The 22,562-nt window shown below is 41.9% G+C and overlaps 1 protein-coding gene across 2 annotated transcripts in view; it reads right to left on the bottom strand.

The window, feature by feature from the left end:
• The window catches only part of gas7b (growth arrest-specific 7b), a 501,012-nt gene that overhangs the window by 56,800 nt on the left and 421,650 nt on the right, over nt 1-22,562 (bottom strand). For both annotated transcript variants that reach the window (XM_059948836.1, XM_059948837.1), the window contains exons 9-11: nt 12,001-12,079; nt 10,130-10,258; nt 1,355-1,478 (exon numbers count right to left, since the gene is read on the bottom strand). In XM_059948836.1, the coding sequence (XP_059804819.1) occupies nt 1,355-1,478; nt 10,130-10,258; nt 12,001-12,079 (332 nt within the window). The remainder of the gene's footprint in view (nt 1-1,354; nt 1,479-10,129; nt 10,259-12,000; nt 12,080-22,562) is intronic.

The following is a 22,562-nucleotide window of genomic DNA, read 5'->3' as shown; positions in this document are numbered from 1 at the left end:
GAGGTGGCCTTCTAACAGGAGCGTCTAGCGGCTGTTAGCACAGCTGGCAAATGAACCAATTTTGCACACGAGCCCAGTGAGGGGCTACAAAAAGGATTCTATTCCATGTAAAATTTGTTACTGTGCATATTTGATTGGCACTGATGGAGATTATCAGGAAGCGTTGCCAAAATTTTTGTTTAGAGTAAAATACATCAGTAGCACATATTCTCCCCCCAGAGGGAGCAGCCCTGACAGTCCAGACCACAAGGGTTGTACATGTGGACAAGTTAGAAAGTTAGATTTCTTGCCACTGTATCAGAGTCCACTGAAATGTCAACTTGCAATAGTTTGTCTGAAATTATAATGCTGAATTTGTACCAGCTTAGAGGTTTTGTCTTTTCATGCACTCAGTTACTTTTAGTGTTCTCTAATGAGTTAGGCATTCCAATAATTTTCAAAATACAGTATCTACTTTCATATTTTTTGCAATCACATTTAATCATATGCCTTTGACTGTTGGTCAGCACAGGGTGTAATTTAGCTGCTACGAAGGCAGCTCTGGCATCTTTGGTAGGAGAGTTCTCTACTTGCCTGATCCTTGCTGATAACGTAATAATTGATAAAGGAGCAGTGCGTGTGAGTGGCTAGCTCATTATCATAATGGGATGGATGGAACTACCCTTTAGACTAGGAGCAGCCTACATTGCTCATTTAAGATATATTGACTGAAACCCCGGCCTAGTCATAAAAACTATGGATATGTTGGCTAATTTTCATGGCTTTGGTTCAAGAAAAGTCCTTGTTTACTCTTATGACCAGATATTCCATCCATTTTAAATATCTCTTTCAAATGTTTCTTCAAAATACCATTTTTCTGTAAAAGTACTCACAATCTAGCATCATTTCACAGGAGACATGACTTTTTTATTGTGGGCAGGTCACATGAGCCTGAATCGAGGCTAGCGCATTCAGGACCATCAGCCTTGATGCTGCAAGTGAAGAGGCTCGCCCAAAGTCACAGCACACAATGTAGCCACATGAGGAAGCCCACATGATCCCCAACTAGCAAATCTGTCTGGCAATCGGACTATTTAAAAGCTTCCAGTTTTGTCCCGGTACCTTTACTCTCCAACGTAAAACTGGAAGATTGAATTGAACTAAGTAAACTTCACAAATAGCTCCACCATGAGAATAACAACTTACATTCTGTTCACTTTTCTAACATGCATCACCCTTTCTTCCGCATTTTACAGTTTGTTACAACAGTCCATTTATTTCACTCCATTAACACCACAAGAGATTCTACAGTTAAGACCAACCACCACAGCCAAAACGCTTAATTTCAATGTCCGAAAACTGTGCCATACCCTACCTGCTTGTGTCGATTTCCGCCTGGCTTTCTTGATGTCTTCCTCTGTTTTGTAAGTAGACTTATTCTCCAGTTGTTGAGTCTTAAACTCCAGGTCCTTCTGTCTCTCTGCCAAAGCTTTTCGAGCCTGTGAGGAATGCAAGTTCAGTTAGACCAGATCCAAAGCAGCTTTCCTTTCCTTGGGATCAACCTGAACAGCAGCAAAGGACACTGTGAACATGCAACTTTGAGGAAGTTACACTTGCTTAAGAGAAATGTTTTCGAAGGGGCATTAAATGAAAGTAATAGAGGAAAGGCAGCTCCAGACTAAAGATGCAAAGTGTATGAAAAGTTCGTGGGTCAGGTGATGGATTGTACTGGGTGGATGGTACAAGACAACAGGCATGATTATGAAGATTGTAAAAATTGCCTAACTAAAAGACAAAGAACTTACACGTCAGATCTTGAGACCCTTCCTTTAGCAGAAGATTGGTATAAGTGGCTGCAATAGTCATATTAACTGAATAATTGAAGGATTTATCTGAAAGCTGCTAGCATGATCGCAGTCTGATGCATGGACACAGCATCACTAGATGGAATTAGTAGCTTCAAATTAATGAACTCATTCATCCTAATACTGCAAGGACCAGACTGCATTGTTCGGTGGCCACATAAAGTTAAAATGAAAGAGCTTCTTCACTGGTTTTAAGTACAGAATGCAAAGAATCAGGAGGCAAGTTTTCATTTTATCTTCTCACAGTATCAACATAATGCAAAACATATTGATCTTGAAACTAGTGATGATCAATAAAGTTTCAAGTCTTCAGCTTGTGTGTTGGACAAATGTAAGTGTGGTTACTTTTGGGCAAATAGGTGGCACTATAATGCCAAGATTAAGAGAGGCTACACTTCCAGGAAATGTGAGAAGCTGGGGAGGCCAATAAATATGATAAAGTGACAGGTTGATAGAGAAGAGAGAACAGAAGACATTGTGCATACTGTACCTCAAAAACTAGTTATGCTGTGTGTAAGTTCAGCATCAGAGTTTCATGATCAGTAATGAAATCCTAACTTCATTATTTTGACCTACAATTGCTCTCAGTTCTCACTCTAGTTACCTCATCCAGCATAGGTTTTGCACTCCACACCAAAAGCCCATGAGGTTATTTAATATTCAAAGAACTGCTGAATTTCTGGGCCTTTGGCGCTTGCTGCCCTCCAACAAAACGTTGCAGGATGATTAAAGACAACAGTGATCAGCATTTGAAAGGATAGCACATGATCAACAATTGGCTGCAAGTATATAACCATCTTCTACATGTAGATCAGCTAATGCAATGATCCACGTGCACACAGAGATACAACTTCTGTCAATTTTAGCACTTACTGGCCACAGCTGAGTCATGTGGGATTTCCTGTGCCTTTCAGGGAATTCATACAATACCACATCACAATCAGCGAGGCATATAATATCACACCACAATTCTCCAGCAATTCAGACTATTGACTTGTCTCAACTGCAACAACCGTTTAAAAATGACAAACTTAAAGAGTAAATCAACTGTTAATGCCTCCACAAGCAAAGTAAAAGATACAAGATGTATTATCATCAAATCAGGGAAGTAATTAGACTGTGGGCAGCGTATTACTGCATAAAGACATTTTGAGTTCCAAGTAAATTTATTATCAAAGTATATATATACAACCAAGATCAAGTTTTCTTTCCAGCACACCCATTAAATCCATAATAAAAGGCCGCAACAACTTGGGCATTCAACCAAAGTGCAACAATGCATAGGTTGACGGAACAGTTCAGTGATAGGGTAAGCGAAGTTTGTTTCAAGAGCCTGATGGTTGCGGGATAATAACTGTTCCTGAATCTGGTGGTGAGAGTCCTGAGGCTCCTGTATCATCCTCCTAATGGCAGCTGCGAGAAGAGAGCATGACATGTGTAGTGGAGGTCCCTGATGACAGACGCTGCTTTCCTGCAACAATGTTCTGTGTAGCAATGCTCAATGGCAAGGAAAGCTTTACCTGTGACGGACTGGGCCCCTATCCACTACTTTTTGGAGGAATTTCTGTTCAAGGGCATCGGTGATTCCATACCAAACTGTGATGCAGCCAGTCAATCTACTCTTCATCACATTTATAAAAGCTTCTCGAAGTTTTAGATGTCACAACGAAACTCCTAAGAAAATAGAGGCACCACTGTGCTTTCTTCATAATTGTACTTATGTGCTGGGCACAGGACTGGTCCTCCAAAATGATAACACCATGGAATTAAAAGCTGCTGACCCTCTCTACCCCTGATGACACTGGCTCATGAACCTGTGGTTTCATCCTCCTGAGGTCAATAATCATTTCCTTGGTCTTGCTGACATTGAGTACGAGGTTGTTGTGGCACCACTCAGCCAGATTTTCAATCTCTCTCCAACATCAGATTCATCATCTTCTTTGATTTGGCCTACAACTGTGGTGTCGTCAGCAAACTTAAATATAGCATTGGAGCTGTGCTTAGCTACACAGTCATAAGTGTAATGCAAGTAGAGCGGGGCTAAGCACACAGCCTTGTGGTGCACCTGTGCTGATGGAGATCGTGGAGGAGATGTTGTAACCAATCGGAACTGACTGGGGTCTGCAAGTGGGGAAAACGAGGCTCCAATTGCACAGGAAGGAATTGAGGCCAATGTCTAGAAGGTTATTGATTAATTTTGAGGGGATGATGAAACTGAATGCTGAACTGTAGATAAAGAGCATCCTGATACATGGATCTTTGCCGTCCAGATGATCCAGGGTTGACTGAAAAGCCAATGAGATGGCATCGGCTGCGAAACTGTAGCACGGGTAAACAAATCGGAGCAGCTCCAAGTCGCTTCTCAGGCAGGAGTTGATATGTTGCATCACCAGTCTCTCAAGACACTTCATCGCGGTGAATATAATTGCTACTAGATGATAGTGATTGAGGCAGTTGACCATATTCTTCTTGGGCACGGGTATAATTGAAACCTGCTTGAAGTAGATGGGTACCTCAGACTGCCTCAGTGTGAGGTTAAAGATCTCAGTGAACACTTCAGAAAGTTGGCCAGGTACACGGTCGTTGCCTGATGCTTTTCGTGGGTTTGTCCTCCTGAAGGATGCTCATGTCACCCTCAGAGACTGACATCAGCGGGTCATTGAGGGCTGCAGGAACTCATGATGGTTCCTCCATGCTTTGATGGTCAAAGCAATCACAGAAGGCATTGACCTCATCTAGAAGCAAAGCCCTCTTGTCACCTATGTCACTTTATTCTACCTTTTAAGAGGTGATAGCATTCAAACCCTGTCACAACTGTCAAGCATCCTTTATTGATTTAAGTTAGTCCGGAATTGCCACTTCGTCCGTGAGATGACCTTCTGGAGATCATACCTGGACTTCTTATAACCTTCTTGGGAACCAGACTTGAATGCCAAGATCTCCAATCCTGCCTCAGCAGATTGAAGATGTCATGATTCATTCAGGGCTTTTTGTTGGGGAAGACGATGAATGATTTTGAAGAGGCACACTCATCTACAATTGTTTCCTTAACAGTGACAACATGGTGTATTCATTCAGATCCCCAGATGAGTCTTTGAACATGGCCCAGTCCACCAACTCAAAGCAATCCTGCAGCTGCTTCTCTGCCTCCTGTGATCATCTCTTTGTTGTCACAGTCTCTGGAGCTTTGAACTTTAGCCTTTGCCTGTATGCAGGTAGGAGAAGGACAGCCAAGTGAGCAGATTTCCAAAATGCAATCTCGGCATGGAACAGTAAGCATTCCTTACTGTAGTATAACAGTGGTCTAAATGTGTTGGGACCTCTGGTGCTACAGGTTATATGCTGATGGTAATTGGGCAGTGATTTCTTCAAACAAGCCTGACTGAAATCCCCGTCTATGATAAAATTCTAAATAAAAGTGCTCTTTATGTACATATATACATGGATCAATTGAATGAATTGCAAATAAAGTGCAAATTAAACACAGGAATGACTAACACTCAATTCCACTTCATTTTTGCTTCTGAAAGGTCGGGATTAGGAAGTGAGCATACCACATATAGACACCCACTTCCTGGGGACTCACTTTCAAGGATGCTTCATCTCATGTTCTCAATGGTTATTGCTTATTTATTTATTGTTTTCTTTTTGTATTTGCACAGTTTGTTGTCTTATACGCAATGGTTATTTGTCCATCTTGGTGTATAGATTTTTTTATTGGTTCTACTGAGTTTCTTTGTATTTACAGTGAATGCCTGCAAGAAAATAAATCTCAGGGTATTTTACAGTGACATAAATGCACTTTGATAATAAATTTACTTTGAACTTTTGAACATTATTAGCACTGCGAAAGAAGCTGGAGAAATAGATTGAGATGAACAAGATTGCAATTACAGATAAATTTGAGTCAATAACAGGAGGGGTTATCAAGAATCTGAGACTCATATGGGAGAAGTATAATAGGTTACGGTTGTGACATTGTAGAAAGTATGAAGGCAAGGATTAACCAAATGTATTTAAGGGAGAATGGTTGTAAATGGTGATAAAAAGAAAATCAACTTCTATCAGGATTGGGATAAAGACAGATCAGAAACACAAAAATTTTGAGTTAGCTCTGACAGCTTTCTGCAAGAGTAGACCAGATTTGTTGGAAAAATCTTTAGTTCCACAACAAGCAGTAAATATCATGAAGTTCAGGATTCCAGAGCAAGTGCAAAAGTCCTGGCTATTGAAGCTTTGCTAACTGTATTCCAAGGCATCCAATAGCTTATCACAATTCCTCGATGTTTATGCTAAAGAACCTGCCTTGGATTAGAACTATCAGAAGAAGAGCAACCTCCTCCATCGTGACTGAGAGGAACAGATGCTAGTACAAGACAGTTATATATTTTTTAATTATTTAGTTAAACTTTCTATTTAGTTTTTATTAATTTCATAAATATTTCCCTGTTTGATTTTCAATGGCTTTAGAACAGTGTTGAATGTCAAGGTATTAGAAACATTAAACTCGTGAATGATTGACAGCTGACAAAACTGGAACTGATACTTGTCTAGCTGTTCATCAGCTGATTTGCCGGGATTAGTGGTGTTAGCCCACCCAAGTTCTGCGACACAGAATCTCACTATTGAGACAAAACATCTTAGGGCAGTGTGGACACTGGAGGGTTTGGATAAAGTAAATTTGGACTTGACTCACAGGTCAGCTGTAGATGTGGGGTATTTCATCACAGGCAGCAAGTTCTGACCGAAAGTCCTGAACCATCCAAATGATTAAGTAACAACTTATTAGTGATCTTAAGAAAGAACAAATCACACTGGCTTTGTTTGACATACCTTCGTAATGCACTTGATTTATATCTATGCATATAGTTAAAACATTAAGTGGTTATAATTTTTCATCATATACTAAATTTAAAATTACTTGTATTTTAATACACTTATAAAAACTCAAAATGACTAACAGGCTTCACAAGTAATACCACCATCTCTGGAAACTCATCAGGGACAGGATCTCCACACTGCACCACCCACAAAGCAATCAGCATCTGTACTTAATGGTGTGGAAGACCCGAGAGAAAGGGCCTGTGCATCCAGGTCCGGTTAAGGTGAGCATGCAAAAACAAGAAGTAATGATTCAATAAGGACAATCTACCCCAATATGTCTAACATGGAGAAAAGCAAAGGGGCTTTGTGCCAGACCCTGGTGGGACAGGCCTTAAGCAAAGAGGCAGAGCTGGGCTGCTGAAAACTGACAAATCTCTTGGAGAGTAAACATTAAGTAGGAAATGTTGAATAAAGAAGGATACTTCATTAGGAGGAGAATATTATCAAACAAAAAATAGCGTTACGTGACTGAATGTACTGGACAGTGCTAAAGGAAAAGCACAAAGAATTGTAAATAAAAGACCTGGTAAATGGAAGAGGTACCAATGATAACAAACCAGTGAGGGTGACAGTAAAATAGAAACTAAAAATAAAATCGCAAGGGATATCAAAATCAAAATAAAATTACGGGACAATCATTACAGCAAAATTGATTCATGAGGCTGATTGGCAATTTGTGGGGTAAATCTCAAATTTGTCCCATAGTGCAACATAGGCCACTTTGTGGGTACTTCTCTCACCCAATGACAATATGCTGTCACTTTTTACTACACGGTTGAGAGCTAGATGTGCATGGGACATAATGTCAAGATTGACAGAAAGAATGAGACCCAGAAACCTACACCTGTAAATTGGTAACTTGGTATGACCTAGCAGAAAGTCGTGGAGGGAACTGGAGATGGAAAGTCTAGTCAAGGCAGAAGTTACGCAAGGTTATTATGAACTGCTCTAACACCATTTGTGTACCTAGATCTAGGAATTTAAGTCTTTTTCTTCCCTTATCTCATGAACAGTCATCTTCCTAGATTAATACAGTACCATTGTACTTTGTACTTGTAGGAGCCATGCATCTGTTCTCTGTCTGCACTGCATTCCGTGGTCCATGTTTATTATAGTAATCAGTGAGTGAGGCTGTGGTAAAAGCAAGGGGAATGAGTTACATCTTCATGCTTTGTTCATTGCACTTTATAGTAACTTGGACCGACAGATGTTGTATCTTTTGCTGACGGGCAATTATGCTCAGCTTACACTTGGGTATGCTTAAGATTCATCGCTTTAAGAGTGTATGTTTGCTAATTGCTTATAAAGGATTGAATACATATCCTTGACTTTTGGAGCATTTTGGAGCACTGTGCAATATAGCAAATCCATGAGGTTGTCGACAATGGCATTTGTTTTGGTTTGGCTGCTACAGCATGCTAATAACAATAGGATTCAAATACAAGATCATTATGTTGTAATGTTGAAATTCTCTCTTCAAAGATGTTGCCTGACAAGATTTTTCTATTTTATTGTAGTAATATAATAATTGTCTATTTATCATCTCTCTCTTTAAAGAACAGTCTACACATCACAACAGGCAGTTGTACATAAAGTAGCCGTTCTTCAAAGCCCAGAGGAATTAGAGAGACAGCTGTCTGCAATGAAATTTACCTCTGAACTTTTGAGACGATAGTGATCTGAGTGTTGGATGAGCCCCAGAAAATATCAGCAATTTAATATTAATTCCAGAGTGAACCAAGACTCCAAAGAAGCAACATCAAAGATTTCACTGCCATTGTGACATGATGCTGACACCTAATTATGTAAATGCACTGTTTCAACTTCTTGGATCCTGGAAGGCGACAATACGTGACTGGGATCTTAGCAAGAATCTCTATTGCGCTCCTGCTGCAGTCAGCTTGATCCCTCAGTTGACAGACCGGTGTTTGACTGTCATTGCTTTGCTCCTTTGTTGCTATATTGCTCATGCAATAACGAGCCAGAACAAATCTTAACCAGTCTGAAGGTACATTCAAGAGTGTGGGTTTACGATTTAACTGCTGACATAGAGCGAGGAGTCTTTGCCTGTATGTTAAACAGTAAATCTACATCAAAGGGAGAATTTTATGTAATTATGCAAAATGAACAATGGCAAATTACATCCAGATTTTATTTCCCTTTAATTTTGAGGTTACCTTTTGGTGCTTAAAAATTATACAACAGATTTATGCACTCAGAGACTTAATTATAGCTTCCTATAATAACTGCAAAAGGGGTTCTGAACAAACTTCCGAGCATTAGGATAAATATCCAAAATTGTCCACGCTACCCATCGAGACACAGGATTGTGAGTTTATCAACTCTGAGGATCAAGAATAGAAACCTGGGGTGACGATTCAGTGCAAAGTTAGGGAATATGTCAAAATACCATTACTGAGTTGAAATAAATTGAATCATCCCATTTGCTCTCTCAAGTTGACATAACAATGCTACTACATAACTTGAAGTCAGCAGGACAGTTACCCTGGTATCTAGAACAATACTTGTTCTTAAAGGTATGGAGCTGCTGCTCAAATTCCCACTTCATTTGGCACGGTGGCACTGTGTTTATGCTACCAGACATAGTCATCGAGATCTGACCTTGTGTCCACAAACCAGAATCCTGGCAGATGTGTAATTTAAATTCAAAGTAACTACATGTGGGATTGGAGGAAGGGGTGGCGGTGGGAATCAAACTAGTCTCTGTATTGTAGCAATGTATCTAACTGATTGCTATAAAACTCATCGAATCGACTTTAGGGAAGGAATTCTGCCATCCTTATCTATTTTGGCCCACATGTGGCACCACTCACCCACGTGCTTCGCTCTGTACTGCTCTCGGAAATGGCAAAGGAAGATTAGGATTTAAATACCTGCCTTGTTAGCATCTTTCACTTCCCACAAGTGAATGTTTTACAATGGTGACGGCTCTTTCAAGACTTTCCTTTGGAGGATTCAAGGATCAAGAATCAAAAATCAAAGTTATTCGCCACGTATATTTAGATACATTGCCGTGTTGCGTTGTTGCAACAAAGTGATATTCAATAATTATAAAGAATAAAAATATATATAAGAACTAAACTTAGGGGTTAAACTATGGATATAGAATAAAATATGCATAGATGCATGTATTTACAATATAAACAGCATTATAAAGAGTTTAAAGTATTTACAGTGCAGTGACTGGAGTAATAGAGGGGGTGGGAATGCTTGATTGTTTATCACATCTGTAGCGTAGTGGGAAAGGTAACTAAAACTTAAGGCTGAAAAGTTAAAAAATATATCTTCTCTACGCTAGACCTAATTTTAAGAGCTATGCAATTCTGAAAATGATAGTTCTTCCATTCAGACACTGCTTTAATACTGACAACCATACATACCTTCTCCACTGTAGCGTAGCGAGTGCTCAGTTGCTTGCGAAGGTCGGATATATGGTGGTCAAACTTCTTCATATCCTTCTTGAAGTTGTCTCGGAATGATAGCAGTGGTTTCTCCACCTCACTCTGCAGCTATGAAACAAAATCAAAGAGGAATCAAATGCAGAAAGCTTTAAGTGCATTGGGATTCCTCCCACAGAATTTATAATCAGAATATCCCCAGCTGTGACATTGCAAAAAAAAATGTTGTTTAATATGTCTGCCTTTTAAACAGTTAACAAGTATCAGAAACTTTAATGCCTGGGCACAGATTGTTTCCCGAGCTCCACAGAATAGGATTTCCTGTCATTAAGGCAATTGGAGGAATGTGGCATTGTTTTGTAGCTATGTTTATCAACTGCAATCCAGTTTGACTGTTGGCTGACTGAGCAGCTGAGTGGGAAGCACAAACAGACAGACCAGTCTCCAAACTCTTCAGATTAATGTCATCCAAGGCAAAGCAATAATTACCTTCAGGCACACCACCTGTGTAGGACAAATGGCTGCTCGTCTCAGTTTTGATCAGCATTAATCTGTGGGAGTCTTTTAAAAGACAACTGCTTATAGTTCAGGACCAGACTATTCCAGTGAGGATGAAAGATAAGGACAGCAAGGTTCAGCAACCTTGGATAAGGAGAGGTGTTATTAATTTAGTTAAAAAGAAAAAGGAAACACGTGTGAGGTTAAGGAAGTTGAAATCAAACGGGCTTCATTAGGAATATAAGGGAATCAGGAAAGAACCTCAACGGAATTAGGGCAGCTTAGGAGGCCATGAAATATCCTTTGGAAATTGAATTAAAGAGAATCCAAGGGCATATTATAATAACAATATATTAGGAGCAAGAAGTGGCCAGCAAAAGGGGAGGTCCACTCAAGGACAAAAGAGGGAATTTATGTACCGAGTGAAAAGAAGTGGCTGAGATCCTAAATGAGTACTCTGCATCGGCATTCACCAAACAGAAGGATGTGGATGATGCATTAAATGGGTGCTTGAGTGGCATTTAGACAGACACATCAACAGGCAGCCCAAAATGTTGACTGTATTTTTTTTTCCATAGATACTGCCTGGCCTGCTTAGTTCCTCCAGCATTTTGTGCATTTCCAGCGTCTTCAGATTTTCTCTTGTTTTTGAACAGGCAGCAAACCGAAGAATATGGACCACACGTCAGCAAATGAGCAGCTTAAATTGACATTGAGCTCAATCCAGATACCGTGGCTGAAGAGCCTGTAAATATGCTACACTGGTCTATATTCCATGCAAAGCTGCAATCAGCCAATAAGTGGGAGTATTTCCAATTTCATCTTTGTTGCCTTCTCAATGGCAAATACAGCCAGATATTGAAGGGCAGTGGAGCTCACAGAACTTACTTGGGGTTAATTCATAAAAGAAAATTGGAACTCTTAACAAAAATGCATATAGACACTGTCAATTTGAAAACGTTCCAAAAGTGCACAGCTCAAAATCTTTATCTGATCGCATTCTATCTCAGTATAGCACCAATATTGCAATCATTGAAAAGTCAACAGTCTATGCCTTTCCTGTGTTAGTAACTGACTGTACTTTTGGCTTATAAATCATTTCCTGTGTTGATGAACATCAATTTTAATAAGACTATTTTTATGATTGTGTGGAGAGTACACAACAAATAAATCCTTGTTGAACTGGGAGGGGTGGGGGGGGGGAGCCCTGAAATAAAGGGACGAATGTTCCAAGAATTGCTTTCTCACAGGTCTTTTAGCAGTACCATAGATTTAGTATTGTGGCCACAACGGAGTTTGGTATTTAATTATTTTATTCCTATTATTATGGCAAAATTTGTAAAACAATTCATTACCTTGGATGAAAACTTCAGATGAACCTCAGCTTCATCTGCCAAACTTTTCTTCACCTGTGCCCAAGACTCTCCTAGAGTTCTACCAGAAATAAACAAAGACAAGTCTTAAAAACAGCAGATACCCATTGAGCACAGCTACATGAAACACTGTCGTAGGAAATCAACATCCATCATCAGGAATCCTCACCACTCAGGCTATGCTCTCTTCTTGATGCTGCCAGCAGGTAGAAGGTGCAAGTGCCTCAGGACACACACCACTAGGGTGAAGAATAGTTACTACCCCTCAACCATCAGGCTCTTCAACTTCACTTGCCTCATCATTGAAATGTTCCCGCAACCAATGAACTCACTTTCAAGGACTCTTCATCTCTGGTTAACATTATTTATTGCTAATATCCTATATTTTCTTCTGCACTGTGGTTGATCTTACATAGATACTGTCACAGCTTCTATTCTACAGATCTGTTGAGTACGCCCACAAGGAAATGAATCTCAGGGTTCAAATGGCAACACATGCAATGTCTATAAAAAGTTTTCATGTTTCATTGTTTTACAACATTGAATCACAGTGGATTTAATTTGGCTTTTGTTGACACTGATCAACAGAAAAAGACTCTTTCATGTCAAAGTGAAAACAGATCTCTACAAACTGATTTAAATTAATTACAAAATATAAAACAGATAAAATTTACTTTGCACTTTGATAACAAATATCCAAAGTAAAGGCAACGTTTCTGATATTTGTCCCAGTTACCTGACTGTATTGTAGAGGGTTAATCTTTGTGCATGCGAAATGTCACACCACCACTGTGGCCTTGAATGAACAGCCCTTTCATTACTACTGTGGGAACAACCATAGGAACATAAGAGCTGTTTGAATACAGGGGTGAGACTTGTGTAGAGTGGTGACAGATGATGATTGGTTCTGACTTGGTGGCTTGACATGGTATTGGTCCAGTTACTGCAGCATTTCATATCAGTGGAAAGGGCATAAAAGTAGAGTGGTCACAGGGCTTGTGAGTAGTTCTCTGAGGCCTTGTCATTGGGCAGGTCATGAAGAGTGCTACAGATCATGTGGAGGTGTGCTGCAGTGAGATGCACACCGAGATAAGTATTTTAATGCCTGCTCTGTTCTGTCCTGATAAACATAGCTTTATATTTCTAAGTAGATAATTGGAGTTTGTGTCTTTCTCTCTCATCAAATCATGCCAAGAACATTTTGTTCTAATTAAGCATTTTGGCATGGTAAGCAGGATCTGCACGTTAAATAGAAAGCTAAATGTTTAGAGGTAAGAGTAAGGAGGAAACCCCCCCCCCCCCCGCCAATACAATAGAGAACCAAGTGGACTGAAACTGCAGGATTCAGGAGCCTGGCCAGTTTACTGGTGAACTGTTATGTACTGGTGGATTGAACAAACTGGATCGCCGAAGGTTATAGATGGGACACCATCACGCATTCATACTGAAGTGATTAGGGCAGCCACAGAGGGGCTTTTTGTGTGCTAGCAGCCATCATTAAACAACAACATGGGACAATCTCTCTGCAACAGGAGGCAAGAGGGAAATTTAAACGAGGTGGAGGCACTGACACTGCTGCACGGCCATGGTCGCAATCGGCCGTCAACACAGACTTACGGTAAAGAGATGGAAAAAAAGAGAGTTGAGATCACCTGCGCCTGGCCAAGTTTCGGCAGAAGTTTAAGTGGCACGAAGGGCTAATTGGCAAATGGACCCAGTGAAGGTCCAGCCTCTTACTTTATAGTGCAATGACCCGGACACCTGGGATGCGGATATTTGATTTGACAGTGAAGATCAGGATGAAAGGGTGGAAAGTTGCTCTCTTCCCGATAAACCCCAGCCCTTGGAAGTACAAACAACTAGGCTCATTGCATCCACAGAAACATAGTCTGGCCAGTCTCTCTCTCTCTCCAAGCACCCCTCAGCCTGAGGCATTGCTCCAACAATGTTTCCCACCCTGGGACCATGTATCATCCAGCTAGAGGAAGAGTGGAGTGAAGGCCCGAAACAGTGACCACCTCAGTGGTGACTAACGGCTACTCCTTCAAGTAACGGGTGGAACTGGGAGATCAGTAAAGGCAGAAGTCGGGGTTGTTAAGGATATGCGATGAGGGGGGAGATGAAGAGATCTCCGACCAGAAAATGGGTGCCTTGGAAGGACTGTCATTCAGCCATAGAGTAAACACTGCCCTTCTGGGAACTGTCAGGGTGGAAAGGTCTTTGTTGGTCAGAGTAACGACCATGGTAAAGGTTAAGCAACCCTACTTGGGCTGGGATTTAAAATCTCGAGAAGACCAGAACACAGTGGAAGAAGGAACTAAGACTCTCCCTCAATGGGCCCTGGTCACTGGGATTGATGAGGGTAGGGATGGCCCACTGAAGGGTTAAAACCTTTATTGACCATGGTAGGGTACATGGTAAAACTAGCAGCCCTCATCCGAAGGGAATGACACTGTCCCTTTCAGGGCCGGCAGAAGGGAGAACAGTAAAATTGGCTACTGAGCTCTTGGAGAGTTTAGAACATATAGGCAGGGCTCATAGCTAGGTGAAGAAGATGGAGAAGCAGAACAGAGGGGGTTCTTACCTTACCGGTAAGGAGATGTCTTTGGCCCTGCTCAAGGCAAGCATTCCAAAGAAAAGGGTGGACAGGATAAGCTTTATGGAAAGACCATTGTCAAAATAAGAAGGAAGAGGAATTGCTGTGGGTGAGGGTATGCAGAACCCCTGCTGATTCCATATCTAATTGGGAGAAAAATGCCTCCCTGTATCCCTCCATTGAGACGTTGCAAAAAGGCCTTAGACACCTGCAGTAGCAGGACTCCAAAAGCGGGTGGAGCCCTCCTGCCCTGTGCCAGTAGGGGCATGGTCAGTAACTTTCCCAACTGAGAGTCCAGAGGCCTTATTTATCTACTGTAGTACATTGAGGAAAGGGAGACGTACAGTGATGTGCGAAGGGAAATGCACTGGTTGATACCAAGGTCGAACACATTGTTATCCCAGGAAACTCTGACAGGTGGAGAGGTCCTTGAGTGGCGATAGAAGGGAAGGGAGGGACGCTGCCCCCAGCCCATGCAGTTACAGTAAGGGCAACCTTTGGGTCAGAATGACCAGGATTTATGTCAGTGCTGTTCGTGACATCCCCGGTGCATTTTGGATATGAATGGGCTGAAAGGTAGGTCCCTGCAGACCAATAGGGATTGTTTTATTTTTTGGGTGATTGAACTGACAGTATTAGTGAGACTGGCCAAGTGGGAGCCCCTCATTATCCTGCCCAACCAGGGTAGCGAACATCATGCAGAACCACATCCCAGGGGGCAGCAAGGAGATTGAAGAAACAGTGCAAGCACTGTTAAAATAGGGTATTACTCGGCCAGCAACATGCCCTGGTTTGGCCGGTGCAGAAGGAATAGACCGTGGAAAATGACAATAGATTTTACAGAACTGAATAAGCCTCACAGCAGCTGCCCTGAATGTAGTCACCATCGCAGAGGACATAGGGGCCAGGGAGGGGAAGCAATGCTTTCTTTTCCACTCCTTGAGCCTCAAGTCCCAAAAGCAGTTTGCCTTTACGTTGCACGACAGACAGTAGACCTTTCCTCATCTTCCAGAGAGATACTCGCACTGCCTGACCTTCGCATTACATCTCGAGACCTACAAGGGATCTCACTCGACTCAAATATTTTAGTATCCTACTGCACCCACGATATCCGATTGCACCCTCAGAAGAAATGGCAGGGTAGGCACTAGACAAAGTGGTTACCTCCATGAGAGAGGGGGGATGATTTATCAATCCAGAAAAGATGCAAGCCAGAAAATTTTGTTCCGATCAATACAATGGCATTGTGGACAACAGGAAGTACCAGAAAAGACCAAATGAAAAATATTGAAGGCAGTAGTTCCCACCGTGGAAGAGAAGATGCAGCATTCTGTGGGGCTACATGGATGCTGAGGACAACACATTCCCCACCTAATGATGATACTGAGACCGTTATATTGGGTATCTCGGAACAAGACTACTTTCCAGTGGGTCCTGACCAGTAAATTGTCCTGGAGTCTGCCTGACAGGCCACTGAAAAGGACCCACCCCGGCCCCGAAAACAACATTTTGGATGGCATGGTAGCACAAAACTTTACAGTATCAGCGACCCGGGTTCTATTCCTGCTGTTGCCTGTGAGTTTGTACATTCCCCACCCTCCCACCATGTTGGTTTCCACCAGATGCTCCAGTTTCCTCCCACAGTCCAAAGACATACTGGTTGGTAGGTTAGTTGGTTATTGTAAATTGTCCCGTGATTAGGCTGGGATTAAATCGGGGGATGCTGGGTGGCATGGCTGAAGGGCTGGAAGGGCTTATTCCATGATGCATCTCCAAAAATAAATAAACTAACCTGGAGTACCTTTTGAACTGCAGGTCTCTGGCACCTCTCAAGTGGCTAAATGGAGTCTGGAAGGGTGTCAGGTCCACCTAAGGTTTGGACTAAGACCCTTCCCGAGGCTGCAACCAGATACATCCCTTCTGAGAGGCAGCTCCTACCCTTTTACTTGATTTTCTTAGTCACCAAGCACAGAGACCTGCTCAGACATGGTGGTCTTGTGACCCCACCTACAAATTATCCAATGAGTAAAATCGAATAATGTGATTCACAAGGAAAGCCAAGCTCAAATGGATAAGGTACATAGAAGATTAGGCAGAGAAAGGCTCCGACAGCCTCAACCACCTCCATTAGCAAGTTATGGCCCGACATACCAACGGCCATAGCATCCTCGATGAGGTTGTAGCCTTCAATCCCTCACTGAAGCAATGCGACAAACCGTACGGTGACCTAACTCCAGAGGAGAAACAGCATATTTGGTTCACCAGCAGCTCCAGCAATTGGTGGAGTGGCAGCTCCACACATGATTTTGGATTTCCAATCAATCTTCAAATAAAGCAACGCAGGACACTTGAGAACCCTGTTTTGCAGAATGTCCTCATACTTCACACGTTCCACATCATAGTGAAGACCATATTAGCAAGGCCTGACCTGGAGATAGGTTGCCAAGACAAAATCTGCCTCTGTTGTGATGCCCACTTTCCCCAGGGTGCATCACTCAGCTTGGCTTCTGTATCAAGCCAGGACTAAAGGTGGATGAACACTGCAAAGCTTGGGCCTTTACCCAATCTGAGCATTTCAGAATCAGAATTACTATCACCAGCATGTAACATGAAAGTTGTTAACAGTAGCAGCAGTTCAATGCAATACATAATATAGAAGAAAAAATTATAATAATAAGTAAATCTTATTCACTATACACAATATATGTATACAGTATTGAATAGATTAAAATTCATGCAAACAACAGAAATACTATATATTTTTTTAAAAGTGACGGAGCGTCCAAGGGTTCAATGTTGGATGGCAGAGGGGAAGAAGCTGTTTCTGAAACGCTGAGTGGTGTCTCTTCAGGCTTCTGTCCTCCTACCTGATGGTAATAGTGAGAAAAAGGTATGCCCTGGGTGCTAGAGGAAACTAGAGAAAAGGAAATTCTCTTTGCTTTTTCCAGGCTAAATTAGAAGAATGGAATACACTAATATTCAGTTTACTAATAACCCATTCATTCCTATATCCCATCGTCACTTCATGAACAGCAATTCAGTGTTCTAGTTATTCCTTTTAATCACTTCTTTGGGCTGACCTGCTTTCTCTCTATACCTCTATAGACCTTGGGATACAAGAACTGAGACATCAAATTACAGTAAAACAAGACTTTGGTACAACTACACAAGATGGAGGAGCTCATCCATGTGGCCTCTTCTGTCCTCTGTCCACTCTCCTCCATGGACGTATTCCACATCAGTGGGTCAGACAGCATCCATGGACAGAAGTGGACATTTGACACTTCGCATCTGCAGACAAGCGCGAGGTTTTGCACTTTGGTAGGACCAACCAGAGTTGAAGTTGCATAAGATGTTGCTGAGGCCTAATTTGGAGTATAGTGTGCAGTTTTGGTCACCTACCTACAGGAAAGATAGAAACAAGTTTGAAAAGATGAAGAGAAAATTCACAATGATCTTGCCAGGTCTGCAGGATCTGAGTTATAAGGAAGGACTGTATCCTTTAGAACACAGAAGAATGAGAGGAGAGTTGATAGAGGAATAAATAATTATGGGGGGGGGGGTAAATGCAAGCAGGCTTTTCTGGGACTACAACTAGAGGTCATAGCTTAAGAGTGAAAGATGAGAAGTTTAAGAGGAACATGAGGAGAAATGTCTTCACCCAGAGCCATGAGAGTGTGGAATGAGCTGCCAGCACAAGTGGGGCATGCAAGCTCAATTTCAACGTTTAAGGAAAGTTTGGATAGATACAAGGATGGTAGGAGTATGGAGGGCCATGGTCCCAGTGCAGGTTGATGGAAGTAGGCAATTTAAATGGCTTTGGCATGGACTAGATAGGCTGAAGGGTCTGTTTTTGTGCCGTATGATTATCTGGTCTGAATGCTAGAGGGAAGACAGCCAGTATAGAAGATGAAGGGAAGAGCTGGAGCAAGAGCTCGTAAGTAATAAGTGGATCCGAGTAAAAGGGTGATAGACAAATGGAGGATGGGAGAGTGGAAATGGAGAAAAAAGATAGGAAGTGACAAAGGACTGCAGATGATGGAATCTGGTAGGAAAGAAAGGGAGAACAAGGAATCAAGTGAGGGCGGTGGTGAGAGCAGAAGGGAATGAGAGGGGAGGGGAAGTAGAAATGGATTGTGTGGGTAATAACCACATGGAGTGGGGGTAGGAGGGAAAGGAGGCAGGTGATGGAGTCTAGAGTGCTGCAGAAAGAACTGGGTTGATCACGAGCTGTGAGTAAAAGGTCAGAAGGACAGCAGTTACCATAAGCTGGAGAATTCAATGTTCAAGCTGTTGGGTTGTAAACTACCCAGGAAGAATATGAGGTGCCATCCTCTAACTTGTGCTTAGCCTCACTCTGGCAGTGGAGGGGGCCAAGGCCAATCATGTTAGTGTCACAATGAGGAGGGCACTTAAAATGACTGGTAACTGGTGTTACGTACCCCGTAACTGGGTCACTTACCAGCAAAGATAGAGAGGTCCGTTGAAGTCTGATGGTACTATTTTTAACAGTATTTATTGGTAAAAGTACACAAAAATAACATCAATGCAAACAATCAGATAATATACTTCGTCAATACTAAATCTAAAAGTGCAGGTATAATAATAATCAGTAAGAAATAGCTCTATCATTGTCTAGGGGATAATGTATTGTCCGATGGAAATATCAAAGTCGCTTAGTTCATTCAGGCCGCAGTCTTTGGTTGGAGTCAAGAGAGAGATTTTAGAACTTGCCAGCTTTTCCTTTTTAGGATGTCGATCCTTCGAGAGTTCCGTTTTTGTAGTGGGTCCTTTAGCTAAACCGTTCCGTGGAAGCCCGCCAATTCCTAGGCAAAGGAAAAGGACGCACGCGAGCCCGACTGTCGCTATTAAACGCTGTCACGGGATTTCTAGCATTTCTCCTGGTGCGTCTAAAGGGGTTGTTCCCCAGACCCTCTTTTATCCTTACTCACGGGGTCTCAGGTGTCAATCAGGTTGGGATGGTGCCATCCCTCAACCAGCCCACTTTGTTCATTCCCTGAGGGCTTCAAATAAATAGTACAGTACTCAATACACAATTCCGTCTCCAAGAGACAATGGCCGTTTTCCGTGGCTTTGTATTGGCTGAGGGGCCAGGGCATTCCAAACCCCTTGTGGATTCTGTGTGTCTTTCTCTCATTTCTTGGGTCCCAGACCCGCATTAATAGCGATCTTGCGATTCCCAAAAAGGAGGGGGGCTACTTTGTACCCTTCGGCCCCTCAGAGTTGGGGCACAGGCGTAACACTGGGAACTCCAGACAGCCATGGTGGACAAAGCAGACTTACGCGGCAAAACGGTCCCCGAGTATGTGTTTGGGCTCACCGATGCTGAGGAGGCCATATCAGCAACACCAGAGGCAATAAACAAGGCTGGAGGATTTCTATGAGAATGACTGCCTCATCTGATGGGCAGTTTAAGGCCTCGGATGGTGGTGAGGGAGGAGGCATAGGGATATGCATTACAGCTCCTACAGGGGAGGAAGAGGTGATAGATGGGGAGGGACGAACAGAACAAGGACAGAGAGAGAGAGAGAGAGAGAGAGAGAGAGAGAGAGAGAGAGAGAGAGAGAGAGAGAGAGAACCTTGGGGAAAACAGCAAGTGGTGGCGTGGGGAAGCCATGGCTGGCATTCGGAACACGATGTGGCTGGAAGAGTTTGGGGAGAACATGCATGGAATATTGAGAGCACTTACGGTCGCCAGACTAGGAGAATGATGTAATTAGGCTCAAGAGGGTATCATAAAGATTCACAATGATTTTTGTGAATGACTGAAGGGCTTCAGTTTATGAGGAAAGACAGGATAGGCTGGGTCTGTTATGCCTGAAGCAAAGAGGGCTGAGAGTTGACCTTACAAAAAGTATGTAAAATCAAACAGTGTCCAGATAGAGGATGATCACGGGGGGGAGGGGGCGGAGGGAGAGGAAGGAGAGAAAAGTGAGAAGGTGCAACAGCATGACAAAAATCTAATGAGGTCTGCTTGAGGATCTAAAATATTAACAGAAGGCACCATAGTGCTCCTGCTATTAGAGCCATCAGCTGCCATTTACACTGTTCATACACCATTTCTCTTTCATTTTCCACACTTGCTCTTTAACTGCTCCCAGAATCTAACACTCACCTATAATAGAGGCAATTTACAATGACCAGCAAACCCACAAACCACACATCTTTGGCATGCGGAAGGAGGCACCCAAAGGAAACACATGCCATCATGTGAAGAACATGGAAACTTCACACAGATAGCACCCAAGTCAGGATTGAGTCTCCGGCACTACGAAGAAATTGCTCTACTAGCTGAACCATTTCATTGCTCTTGTGTTTTCACTCTCAACCTGTCCCTATTTTATCATATTTATGTTCCCTTATTCAGATTTTCTCCTCCTCCACTGCCCCCATTAACTCATAGAGCAAATCACGGCTTATCCCCAGGGCAATGTTGGCCTCATCTTACTAGAGATTTTTAATTTGCCCCATCCATTCTCCCCTCACCTGCTCTGCAAATTATATTCAGCTGATTTTCTCTCTTTCCCAGAATATTTTTGACCTGGAAGGTCAATTCTGTTTCTTTCCACAGATGCTCTGTGACCTGAATATTTTCGGCATTTCCTGTCTTTATTAAATATTTGCAAGCCCTAATTTTTTAAACAGCACATACAGTAGGTTAATGAACAGAATCAATACATAATAAATTTAAATTAATTGCAGTCGAGAAAAAATTGATCAATTCTCAGCATCTAACCATCTTTGACATCAGCTATAAATCATTTAGAACAGAATAATGCCTACCGCTCCATCTTCATGGCATTACTATTCGTGGCAATGAATAGGGAAAAAAAATCAGAATATGAGCTTATTCCTGGTAAGTTCTCTTTCTGTTAATCAACTGCAACAAGTAATGGGTCTGTGACAGAAGGACCAAATTAGAAAGAGAAAGATTTATCAGGTTATATTCCCAGAGTGGAATCTTATTTGGCAGAAGACTATATTCAAGAGTTATGCATGGATTATGAATAAAGGTCAGGATTCCAATCTGTATTGTTCTCAATTTTCCAATCATTAAAGTGAATAATCAGAAATTGAGCATAGTTTGAATTAAGTGCACCGAGCTCACCTACTTCCATCAAATTAGGCTGTGTTGGCAGCAGCTGGTTTGTGATCCCTGTTTCCATCAAACAGCAATCTTCTCTGAGTGAAGCACTGAAACCCTGACACTCATTTTCATTGCAAATTTTATTATACAATTTCCCCAAAATAACAACAAATTTTCCTTTCATGAAATATTACAATCCAAGTACACATACTTCTGCCAGCCCTTTCTTAATCTCCCCACCAACTCTTTTCACTTTTCATGATTTCCCATCCCAACGACTCTGGAAAGCTTCAAAGGGTTGTAGTCTTGGCTTAAGTCACAGATGCCATTAACCTACAGCCAACTATGGTGTGGCCACAGCTCAACACATCATGGAAAACAGCTTCGCTACGTGGTCTCTGTCTATATTTTATGCAAAGGTCCCCCCCACCTACCTCAGACATTCCCTCTTCTCCTTTCTTCCATCAGGCAGAAGATACAAAAACCTGAAAGTATGTACCACCAGGCTCAAGGATAGCTTCTATCACACTGTTATAACACTATTAAATGGCTTACTAGTACAATAAAATCAACTACCTCAGTATTCACAATCTTCTTCATTATGATCTTGTACCAGCACTGCATTTTTCTGTAGCTGATACACTTCATTCTGCATCATTATTGTTCTCATCTTGTTCCACCTCAATGTTCTGTTATGTGTAATGACTGGATCTGTATGAATAGTATGCAATTCCAGCTTTTCAGTACATCTTGATACATGTGACAATAATAAATCAATTCCAATTATAATTTGGAGTCATTAAGAAGTGTAAATATTGTCCTGGCTGGAATTTGAGAATG

Source organism: Hypanus sabinus, chromosome 23 (assembly GCF_030144855.1).
Source record: "Hypanus sabinus isolate sHypSab1 chromosome 23, sHypSab1.hap1, whole genome shotgun sequence".
In the NCBI taxonomy this organism is placed as follows: domain Eukaryota; kingdom Metazoa; phylum Chordata; class Chondrichthyes; order Myliobatiformes; family Dasyatidae; genus Hypanus; species Hypanus sabinus.
The sequence above is the reverse complement of the archived record's forward strand: the minus strand, read 5'-3'. Positions and strand labels throughout refer to the sequence as shown.